This window comes from Typopeltis vanoorti, chromosome 2, assembly GCF_054136105.1.
Source record: "Typopeltis vanoorti isolate ZY-2024b chromosome 2, IOZ_Tvanoo_1.0, whole genome shotgun sequence".
Classification (NCBI taxonomy): domain Eukaryota; kingdom Metazoa; phylum Arthropoda; class Arachnida; order Uropygi; family Thelyphonidae; genus Typopeltis; species Typopeltis vanoorti.
In genome coordinates, this window is record NC_143550.1 from 178287916 (window position 1) to 178300884 (window position 12969).

The 12969-nt window shown below is 35.3% G+C and overlaps 1 protein-coding gene across 1 annotated transcript in view; it reads right to left on the minus strand.

Moving 5' to 3' along the window:
- Positions 1-12969, minus strand: part of trio (trio Rho guanine nucleotide exchange factor) — a 1056141-nt gene that overhangs the window by 74815 nt on the left and 968357 nt on the right. Inside the window, exon 47 of the mRNA XM_090403001.1 lies at positions 8266-8451. Within this exon, the coding sequence (XP_090259127.1) occupies positions 8266-8451 (186 nt within the window). The remainder of the gene's footprint in view (positions 1-8265; positions 8452-12969) is intronic.

Genomic DNA, 12969 nt, shown 5'->3' on the forward strand with positions numbered 1-12969 from the left:
CCTTAATCAGCAGTTGGAGACCCATTTCTCTATCTAGTATTGACTACAAGATATTTTTCTGCATTATCAATAACTAGCTCAAAGTAGGAATGGGATAAATAATTAAAAGCACACAAGTGTATCGAGTTCCAGGTAAGCAGTAGTTGTTTAATACAAAAAAGCAGCCAATGGCAATGCTATCAGTAGACCTTACTCAAGCATTTGATAATGTCTGGCATCCCTTTCCGTTCCACATCCTGCAGCAAATTGGTATGGGTAAAAAAGCTGCTATCTGTTATTAAAGGAGCCTAAGCCAATTCAACTACCAGCCTCCTAGTTAATGGATTCCTATCATCCAGTCAAAATTCAAAACAGAGTCAAGCAAGGTTGCCCTCTTAGTCCATTACTCTTTACATTCGTTCTTGAATCTTTCTTGCAGGAAGTTGTTAATAGATGTGCAGTGCAAGAAATAACAGTTCCTTCAACTGTGAAGGAAAATAAGGTATTGGCATATGCTGATGATGTAAGCACTTTGAGGGATAAGGATTCCATATACATGTTTTTTGGTATTTTGGAAAAATTCAGCAAGATAAGTGGATTAACTGATATTGCAGACATTCCTTTTGGGCTAATCCCTCAGAGAGAACCCCTCATTATACTTGGAATTCCCTTCTCCACTTACTCAACATTACCAGTTCAAGAACATATATACAAAAACATTGAAACCTTAGAAGACTGGAAAATTGGGCCAATTTCCCTTTCTTCTAAAGCCATAATATTCCATTATCAGTTGTACATAACAAATATTACAGAAGCCAAAGAAAAGCAATTATATAGTAAGTCTGTGCTTTTTTTTTTTTTTTTTTTTTTTTGGTCCAGCAAATTCCAAGAATTGAAAATATAATTTCTTCAACTATCAAAGAAGCATGGAGGCTTTGGGCTTCCACCCTTAAAATTGTGCTATTTAAGCAGTAGAGCATCAAAAATCCATAAAATGTTTGCAGACTAATCACACATGCACAGACCTTCCCTGGTACTTGGGTTGTCATCTTCCCCTGTCTGGGGTAAATGATTATCAAGGTCCAAAACCTAAGATTATTCTGAACACTACAACATTTGCTATGATTGCTATAACATTCTTTGCATTAATAAAAGTAAAATTTAGTATAAAGAAATCTTTAACCCTCTTCCACAGTTGGGTACTGAAAACAACTCTTTGTTTCATAACTTGCTTAGTGAATTGCATATTGACCTTCCAGTCAATACCATCAAATAGAGGTACATTAATATTGGGGATCCAATCTGTAACATCTGTTACCGATCGGAAACAGTAGAACATGCATTCTACAGCTGCCCTCATCCCACATATTTGGAACAGATTATGTAATGTTGGAGATTCCATTACTTACAACAAAACATCCATTACTCGAATACTCACAACCTGTCAGACAGGGAAAGAGAATTTTAATTTTTATGATTAATCAATTAAAATACCATTTATGGAAGGTTAGGAAGAAACATGGATTTGAAAACTTGCAATGTAACATACATCATCATCATCAAATTCCTGCCATGTACCCTCAAGGGGTGTATAGGATATGATAGTACTACATGAAAAATTTAAATCAATACTAACTTCCTATCTACAATTTTCCTACAAATCAGTCTGTTAGTTGTCAAGACTTCAACATTATCAGATCTTATATTTCTATTGTCGAAGGCACTTTTTACCATATCAATCCACCTATATCTTGGTCTTTCTCTGGGTCGTTTTCCTGCTGACCTGGCAGAGAACACTTGTTTTTGTTAATCTTTCCTTGCCCATTCTGTTTAAGTGACCATACCACCTCAGATTAGCTCTGTTAACGCATTCCTGGATGCTGACAATGTCAAGTTCTTTCCTAATATCCTCGTTTTTAATATGATATTGCCATTGATGCCATCTGTTCATGCCCCTAATCTTTCTCAGGACTCTCATATCTGCAGTCTCTAGTCTTTGGTCAAGTGTTTTACTTCTGACCCAGTTCTCAGATCCATAAGTTAAAACTGGTTTCAACACTGTCTTGTATACAGCTAATTTAGGGTTATAACTAATTTTTCTCTTATTCCATATGTTATTCAACTGACTTCCTACCATACCAGCTTTGTTGATTCTGTGGTCCATTTCCATATTTAATTTATCATCTTCACTAAAAATCATGCCTAAGTAGCTGAAATGTTTTACTTGTTCTACAGGTTCTTCATTCATAATGCATTTGACATTTTCAATGATTCTGCCTATTTTCACTGTCTTTGTCTTGTTATTGTTGACCTTCATACCATATCTATTACAACAGTTATTCAATTTAGTCAGGGAATCTTGCAGACTTGTAGTGGATTTATTTAGAAGTATAACATCGTCTGCATAAAGCAAAGAGCTGACATTAACATCTTCAATTTGCATATCATGTTTAATACCACTGTCCTTCATAATGTGATCCATATAGATAATGAATAATAGAGGGGATAATGTACATCCTTGTCTCACACCAGATTTAACATTAAACCATCTTCCTATACTTCCCTCAACTCTAACTGCTGCCTTACAACTGAAATAAAGACTAAGTACTGCTTGGCATAATGCCCCATTGACACCACATAACTATAGTGTATTGAATAGCTTCTCTCTTGGCACCTTGTCATATGCCTTTTCCAGATCGACGAAACTTAAATACAGATCTTTGTTATATTCCCATGCTTTCTCAACTATTTGTCGTAAAGCGAAGATCTGATCCTGACAACATCTATTTGGACTGAATCCAGCTTGTTCTTTACCAAACTTTCCTTCCACAATTCTTCTCAACCGTTTCCAAAGTATACTTGCATTAATCTTACCATGAACACTCAGTAGGGAATTCTCCTCTGTAATTCTCACATTCAGTTTTATTTCCCTTTTTATATATGGGAACTATGAGAGCTCTACTCCAATCATTGGGAATTCGTCCCTCTGCCCAGGCCTTTTGAACTATGCAGTGCAGCCACTGTAAGACTTTTATACCACCATACTTCAGCATTTCTGGTCGAATATCATCTACTTCTGCTGCCTTTCCACATTTCAAGCCTTTGATGGCTTTTTCTACTTCAAGTATGGATATGTATTACTGACTGCATGCCTGTTGAGTGTTTTTTACTGTGCTATCACTGCTTGTTTCATTTAGTAATTTTTCGAAGTAGTTACTCCATACTTCAAGGATATCTTTTTCTCCAGTTTCATGTCACCTTTATCATCTCTAATTACAACACTCTTTCCTCTATTTCTGAGCTTCTTCAACAACCTCCAGAATATCTTGCCACCTTCTTGATATTTATTTTCTTACCAAAGTCTTCCCATGACTTTTGTTTAGATAGTTTTACATAGTGTTTAGCTTTCTTACATTTGTCTCTGTATTCTCTAAGAGAAGCTGGCTTATTTTATTGTACAGTCAGACACTTTTTGTATTTAGAAAGAAGCATTCTAGGAGATATCAAATTTTTGGCTAGGTGGTGTAGACCACCCACATTATGCAATGTTCACCAGGGGGAGATAAAACTCTGTCCATTTTTTATTATGAAAGGTTTTTAATGGTTCCATCCTCTTAGTTCACTGCAGTCTTATGGTCATTTGCAGAGTTGACTGGAGAGGAATCCTAGGCAGAGAAGACCAACTCAAGGTGGTTAAACTCAGATAAGATTAACCACCTGGATATCAGTTATCTTTGCACTTTAGTTTCAATTGGTCTTTTAGTTATTCATTTGCATGAGACTGGAGAAAAAGGAAAACTTATAGACTTTGGCTATATGATGATATAAAAGAACTGAGGCCTTTTTCTCTATTTCTCAGACTATCTATCTGTATTTTCTTTCTCCTAATACTATTAGGCTCTCCTGCACCCCTATACTAACTATTCTAGGCCTATGATGAACGCCCCTTTACTTTTCACCTCAATAAAGGTCAAAATAGGTCTGAGTAGTGCCATTTCCATAATGCTTAGCATTATACACATCTGAAAGGGCATGCTCTTTGCATTATGGGATATTAAGGCAATTGATGTGAAGTCATTAGCTTCTATATACAAGTAGTTTGCACATGAAATATCTTCATGCACAAACAGGTTTAAAGGATTAAACCAAGAATATAATACTTGTATATAAACTAGGCTAGTTATGAATTTGTTTAATTAGTTGTTTAATCTTTATCCATACTTGGAATATAGATGTTGGATAAAGGATTAAACAGGAATATAATTTCGTGCCGAGTTTAATTTAATCTGTAGCAAAGTGGGAAAAACTCTTTCTATATTATCACTACAGGCCAAATCTGGAATATTGGTGTTCTGACTTTATGTTTCTCTAAAAAATTCAGTCCAAATGGAATGGACTAAAGTGGGATTATAGGGCGCTTCTTCTACAAAAAACCTCTACAAGTCACAAATTGCAGCAAAATTTGAAATCTAGCCATATCTTTATGCACAAACATTGTTTGCTTACACATTGCTAAAGGTCTTTTAAAGAATTCAGCCAAATCAGACTAAAACTAAGGGAGTTAGAGGGACTCACTTCCTCATTAGACAGTACATGGGTCACATCATACAATAGTTTTCAACCAAATTTGAAGAAAAAAGTTGTTCTTTATGTTGTTTAACATCCTCTGACTATGTCTACATAGTGGACTACAATGTATCCGAGTAGTAAAGGCGGGAAAAGAATGTAAAATGCTGAAGACATTATTATAGGTTGCATCATTGCATCAATTATGTATGGTAATTTATTACTTGATTGTTTTACCCATTTCACCTAAACAATTAAGTCATACTACATAAAAACATGTATGTTAAAACGTGAGCGAAGTGCAGGTAACCTATTGCATTTTTAAAGCTTCATTATTGTTTTAATTATTGAAAACATAAATTCCCCTCTTAAATTTTAGCAATACCACAAAAGCAACAACAATATCACTGATTATTAAAAATAATGGCAGTAAAGAGTAGCAGCTTTTAAAATACAGCCAATCTCCTGCTTCCCCAGTATTTCAATCATTTTTTTTTAAATATAAAAGTGTTTTTAATATATCTTGTCCCAGAAATTTTCATAATTTCAAGTGATCAAGTAAGTGACCTAAAAGGTGAATGTTCATATAAAAATATTTTTTACCTTTGAAAATAGGAATAGATACTTAGATAACACTGGCCAACAAAAAAAAATTTTTTATCTGCTGATTATGATCTGACTCTTGTTTTTTACTAATATGGATGCGCTGATTTCAAATATCAAACCCATTTTTCTCTATCACGTCAGGTTTTTCCTCTATGGCATTTTCTTTTTGCTAATTTGTAAGTTTTTGATAGTTTATAGGAGGCAGTACTATTTAGAGGATCAAAAAAATCGATTTTTTAATATTATTTTCTAAAAGTATGTACTTTTAAAAATCTTTTCCTAACTTTTTATCAAGAAATTCGAAAAATTCCCGAAGATATAGCCTATTATTCAAAGCGGTGCGCAGATCAGAATCAGAGCGCTCACCGCTCTCGCTTGTTAGTAAACGAATAAATGCATAAGAACCTGCAATGGCACGTACTGGCGCTTTGAATGCGAGAGAGGCCAATAACCGACCTAATACATTTAGGTGATGAAAAGTAGGCGATGGCAACTGCCTAAAACAAATGAATGCTATATGCATCATAGCGGACAAAGAACGATCGAAATCAGTCAATCGTTAATCGATCGTGAAAGTATGATGAGCGCTTATAACATTTCAATAAAGTCTCTGGTTTTTTCTTCACTGCCGACTAAAATTGCATGTTAGTCGGCAGTGAAGAAAATACATCATGTCTACTACTCGAAATTGTGTCAATAGTGTAGATTCCTTCTGCTACATTTGTGGCAGCTTTACTGTTCCCAGTCAAAGGACAAATATCACTGCTTTCGTTAAGAAAGTTTACTTTGCATACTCTGACGTAAAAATTGCAGATCAGGACAAGTCATAAGCTCCAAATAAAGTGTGTAAGTCATGTGTAGAAAATTTACGACAGTGGAGCAAGAGCAAAATGCCAAAAATTAGCTTTTGGCATTCCAATGATTTATCGTGAACCAAAAAATCACGTAATGATTGCTATTTTTGTTTAGTTCAGACTTCTGGTTATAATAAGAAGAATAAGAAAAAAATTGTGTATCCAAATCTCGACTCAGCAATTCCGCCAGTTGCTCATTCCAACAAAACAGCCATGCCAATTTATAAAGGACTTCCTTTACTTGAGAACGAGCATGATCGGGATATGCCAGATGTTCTTGAGGAGCAAGACCCGGATGTTGATTTAGACAATGAAAATTTAATTTCTAGTTCTGGACCGCAACGTTTTACTCAAACGGAATTGAATGACTTAGTAAGAAATTTGGGCCCATCAAAGGAATCATCGGAATTGTTAGCTTCAAGATTAAATGAAAAAAACTTACTGGAGCAAGATACGAAGATAACTTTTTATCGTAGCAGGGAAAGTAATCGTGTACAATATTTTAAACACGAGTGTGGGTTTATTTACTGTAACAATGTGTCAGGTTTACTAACTGAAATGAGTGTTGTACAATATCATCCAAATGAGTGCCGTTTATTTATCGACAGTTCAAGCAGAAGTCTCAAGTGTGTCTTACTACACAATGGGAATGTATATGGCTCAATTCCTATTAGCTATTCAGTCCACTTAAAGGAAACATATGAGGACATTAAAAAGGTTCTGAAGTTATTAAAATATACAGACCATAACTGGATCATCTGTGTGGATCTTAAAATGGTGAACGTTTTACTTGGCTTTCAAAGAGGATATACAAAGTTTCCGTGTTTTCTATGTGTCTGGGATAGTTGAGCTAAAAACCAACATTGGAGTCAGAAACATTGGCCTCTTAGAATATCCTTAAATGTTGGAGAACAGAATGTTATAAATCAACCTTTAATCGACAGAGAAAAAATCATTTTTCCACCTCTACACATCAAACTAGATCTTATGAAGCAGTATGTTAAAGCTTTAGATTTACAAGGTGACTGTTTCCAATACATACGTGAAAAATTTCCACGACTTAGTTATGAAAAAATTAAAGCCGGTGTATTTGATGGACCGCAAATTAGAACTTTAATGAGACACCCAAATTTCATCAACTCTATGAACGAAATTGAGAAAGAGGCCTGGACTTCATTTACGATGGTTGCGAATAATTTTCTTGGAAACAAAAAAGCGTGCAATTACAAAGATCTAGCGGAAATAATGCTTGAAAATTTCCAGCACCTAGGTTGCAACATGAGCATAAAGCTTCATTTCCTATACAGTCATATTGATAGATTTCCTGAGAATTTAGGTGCTGTAAGCGATGAACAAGGCGAAAGATTTCATCAAGACTTAAAAACTATGGAAGATCGGTACCAAGGAAGATGGGATTCTCACATGATGTTGACTACTGTTGGCGTATTCAAAGGGATTGCCAAAACAGAACACACAGCAGAAATTGATACAAACAAAAATTTATTCCCTGAAACTCATGTGTAAGTAAAATTGTTATTTTTTTATAATTTTTAATGAATATTGTTAAGTAGTTATGTATCTAATTATTGGCCTCTCTCGCATTCAAAACACCAATACGTGCCATTGCAGGTTCTTATGCATTTATTCGTTTACTAACAAGCGAGAGCGGTGAGTGCTCCGATTCTGATCTGCGCACCGCTTTGAATAATAGGCTATCTCTTCGGGAATTTTTCGAATTTCTTGATAAAAAGTTAGGAACAGATTTTTAAAAGTACATACTTTCAGAAAATAATATTAAAAAATCGATTTTTTTGATCCTCTAAATAGTACTGCCTCCTTAAAAATATCAAAAACTTACAAATTAGCAAAAAGAAAATGCCATAGAGGAAAAACCTGATGTGATAGAGAAAAATGGGTTTGATATTTGAAATTAGCACACCCAAATTAGTAAAAAACAAGTCTCATATAAAAGTCAGCAAAAATTGTGTTGGACTGTGTAATTAATTTGGAGGTCAGTGCCATTTTTTTTTATCTTTCCCTCAGACAAAAGTACATATGTCTTCAAATCTATTATAACATACACCTTATCTGTATTTCTGATATCAATTATACTGCGCTTTTGCAGTATCATTATAATGTGTACCTAGAAATATAAAAAATGTAATTAATTATATGAAAATTTTAATAAAACAGAATGAATAGTGTCATACATAACATTTTGAAATAATAGTAATAGATGCAAAAGATGACTGATAGATACCTGAATGTGATTTTTATAGTTATAAACAGCACTAGAAAATGTGGACTTGCTGTTCACTGCTTCACTAAAGATAACAATTTGTTCAAACAGGAACACCTGTCTTTCTTTCAGCTTGCAACCTGTGGAAGGATCACTAACAAGAAGTAAATCTTGAAGCAGAAGTTTGCCTTGAGCAGTAATCTTACCCTAAAAATAGAGAATTATGTTTTAATAAAAATGAAAACTTAACAGAATAACAACATAAATCACGTAACATGCAATGATGTTAAATCTACAGGGAGTTGAGCTAATGAATTAGATTTTAGTGAACTTTTTTATGTTGGAACATTGTGATAGTAATAATCAGTCCTTGTCCTGTGCAGAAATCCAACAGGTATTTACCATTATTATTAGCTTTGCTCTTTTCTCCAAATTTTCCCAAAATATTTTTGTATGTCTGACAATCATTTCCTACTCTGCTATTTATATCCCCAACAAGAACCAACTTTTCATTTTTCATGTGTCAGTTGCTTTCTCTAAAGAAACAAAAAATTCCTCAACTTCTACCTTAGTAGAACCTTCTGTGGGATCATAGGCACAAATAAGTCTCATTGTCCAGTTCCCCATTCTGATATTTTCCCACATCACTCTACTTGAGACTGCTTGCCATTCAAGAAGATCAGCCTCGTATTTAGTGTTGAATACTATGGCTACTCCTTCTTTTCCTTGATTGTCATTGCCTGAATATAACATTTTGTATTTATTGCTTAGTAAGATATCACCAGTTTGGTCTTTTTTTTAACAGTCTCCCCTATTATGTCGATCTGGTACTTATCTAATTCCTCATCTAGCTCCATTTCTTTGCCATTCAGGATTCTTATGTTGATAGTACCTATCTTGAACTCTGGTGATGTTGAGTTAGGTGTGTTTTAGGATTTGTTCCAATCACTGACTTTTTGCTGTTTGTCAGTTCCCTGGCGAAAACAACAGGGACCTTGTTTAACCAGGCGACGACACCCCAGCCGGCATGAAATTCTGCCATGTTGTATCATCAATTTTATATTTTGGTTTAAGCCAATAAGAATACAATTTGGACAGCTAAATACCAAATTGCCAGCCTGTCCTCATTTAGTATCCAGATAGATTCCGAACAGGGTGCATGCACCACAAGAAGGTGAGGATTGGGCATTAGGTCAGAAGCCCTGTTCAGTCTCTGCATTCCTAACTGAGGTCTCCTCTCAGTTATACAGCTTTGATCCCCCTAAGCACCTCAACTTTTATTATTTATTATTTCTTTTTTGTTATTTTTTATATTTTAATGGAAAAATTGCTACATTAGTGTTGGTTCATAAATTTAGCTTCCTGCATATTTCAGTGTTTAATGAATATTAGTGGGTGCTTAATGGTCAAACCTGTATAACTGAGAGGAGACCTCCACATAGCCTTTAAAAGAATGCGGAGAACCGACCAGGGCTTCTGACCAAATGTCCACTCCTCACCTTCTCGTGGTGCACCCTGTTGGGTATCTACTTATGGATACTAAACGAACGATGGGCTGGCAATTTGAGATTTAGCCGACCAAATTGTATTCTTATTGGTTAAACCAAAATAAAAAATCATGGTACGACATGACAAAATTTCATGCCGGCTGGGGCGTCGCCTGGTTAAACAAGGCCCCATTGTTTTCGCCAGAGAACCAGGGCACACAGCGAAAAGTCAGCTACTGGAATATATTTGAAAGCACACCACAACTCAGCATCACCAGAGTTAAAGATCGGTACTATCAACATAAGAAGCCTAAATGGCAAAGAAATGGAGCTAGCTGAGGAATTAGATAAGTACCAGATCGACATTATAGGGGTGACTGAAACAAAAGAGACAAAATCTGGTGAGATCTTTCTGAGCAATAAATACAAAATGTTATATTCAGGCAATGACAATCAAGGAAAAGAAGGGGTAGCCATGGTATTCAACACAAAATATGAGGCTAATCTTCTTGCATGGCAGACAGTCTCAAGTAGAGTGATGGGGGCAAATATCAGAATGGGGAATTTGACAATGAGACTTATTTGTGCCTATGGTCCCACAGAAGGCTCTACTAAGGTAGAAGTGGAAGAATTTTTTGAGGCTCAGAGAAAGCTACTGACACAATGAAAAAGTTGGTCCTTGTTGGGGATCTAAATAGCAGAGTAGGAAGTGATTGTCAGACATACAAAAATGTTTTGGGAAAATTTGGAGAAAAGAGCTAATAATAATGGCAAATACCTGTTAGATTTCTGCTCAGGACATGGACTGATTATTACTAACACCATGCTCCAACATAAAAATGTGCACAAATTCACATGGATTGAAGACGAAAAGAATAAGAAAAGTCTTATTGACTATGTTATTCTTGATAGTGATGTTTTCTCCCTGGTGCAGGACACCAGAGTGTACAGAGGATTTGAAATTTGAAGCAATCACTATTTAGTCTTGAGCAGGATAAAATTGAATTTCATATTGAAAAGAATGACATGTAAGAAAGTTTTAAAGTGAATAAAAGTTGAGCAGTTCTCAGATGTGAACTGTACACTAAAATACACAAAGATTTTGAAAAAAAATGAAAGAGTTTGAGAACAAGAACCAAACCTTGGAGATTCAGTGGCAAACCTTGAAGAAAACCCTGATTACTTCAGCCAGAGAGGCATGTGGTGAGGTGGTCTGCAAGGATAGAAAAATCAGAACTCCATGGTGGATACAGGAAGTTAAAGAGGCAGTGAAGGAAAAGAAGAAAGCATATCAAAAGTTCCTGGCAAATAAGTCAGCTTGTGCTCTTAGAGAATACAGAGACAAATGTAAGAAAGCTAAACACTGTGTAAAACTAGGTAAACAAAAGTCATGGGAGGACTTTGGCAAAAACATAGAAAATAAATATCAAGAAGGTGGTAAGATATTCTGGAGGTTGTTGAAGAAGCTTAGGAATGGAGGAAAGAGTGCTTGTAAAAGGAGTTAGAGACGATAAAGGTGACATGAAAACAGGAGAAAAAGATATCCTGAAGTATGGAGTAATTACTTTGAAAAATGGCTAAATGAAACAAGCAATGATAGCACAGTAATAAAAAACAGTCAACAGGCATACAGTCAGGAATACATATCCATACTTGAAGTAGAAATAGCCATCAAAGGTTTGAAATGTGGAAAGGAAGCAGTAGCAGATGATATTCGACCAGAAATGCTGAAGTATGGTGGTATAAAAGTCTTACAGTAGCTGCATTGCATAGTTCAGAATGCCTGGACAGAGGGATGAATTCCCGATGATTGGAGTAGAGTTCTAATAGTACCCATATATAAAAAAAGGAAATAAAACTGAATGTGAGAATTACAGAGGTATTTCCCAACTGAGTGTTCCTGGCAAGATTTATGCAAGCATACTTGAGAAATAGTTGAGAAGAATTGTGGAAGGAAAGCTTAGTGAAAAACAAGCTGGATTCAGGCCAAATAGAGGCTGTCAGGATCAGATCTTCACTTTACGACAAATAGTCGAGAAAGCATGGGAATATAACAGAGATCTGTATTTAAGTTTTGTTGATTTGGAAAATCATATGACAAGGTGCCAAGAGAGAAGCTATTCGATACACTATAGTTATATGGTGTCAATGGGGCATTATGCCAAGCAGTACTTAGTCTTTATTTCAGTTGTAAGGCAGCAGTTAGAGTTGAGGGAAGTATAGAAAGATGGTTTAATGTTAAATCTGGTGTGAGACAAGGATGTACATTATCCCCTCTGTTATTCATTATCTATATGGATCACATCATGAAGGAAAGTGGTATTAAACATGATATCAAAATTGGAGATGTTAATGTCTGCTCTTTGCTTTATGCGGATGATGTTATACTTCTAAATAAATCCGCTACAAGTCTGCAAGATTCTCTGACTAAATTGAATAACTGTTGTAATAGATATGGTATGAAGGTCAGCAATAAAAAAACAAAGACAATGAAAATAGGCAGAATCATTGAAAATGTCAACTGTGTTGTGAATGGAGAACCTGTGGAACAAGTGAAACATTTCAGCTACTTTGGCACGACTTTTACTGAAGATGGTAAATTAAATATAGAAATAGACAACAGAATCAGCAAAGCTGGTATGGTAGGAAGTCAACTGAATAAATTCATATGGAATAAGAGAGAAATTAGTCAGAACACTAAATTAGCTATATACAAGACAGTGTTCAAACCAGTTTTAACTTATGGATCTGAGAGCTGGGTCAGAAGTAAAACACTTGACCAAAGACTAGAGACCGCAGATATGAGAGTCCTGAGAAAGATTAGAGGTGTGAACAAATGGCATCAATGGCAATATCATATTAAAAACGAGGATATTAGGAAAGAACTTGACATTGTCAACATCCAGGAATGCATTAGCAGAGCTAATCTCAGGTGGTATGGTCACTTAAATAGAATGGGAGAGGAAAGATTAGCAAAACAAGTGTTCTCTGCCAGGTTGGCAGGAAAACGACCCAGAGGAAGACCAAGATATAGGTGGATTGATATGGTACAAAGTGCCTTAGAGGATAGAAATATAAGATCTGATAATGTTGGAGTCTTGACAAGTAACAGACTGATTTGGAGGAAAATTGTAGATAGGAAGTTAGTAATGATGTAAATTTTTCATGTAGTACTATCATATCCTGTACACCCATTGAGGGTACATGTCAGGAATTTGATGATGATGAAACAACAGAT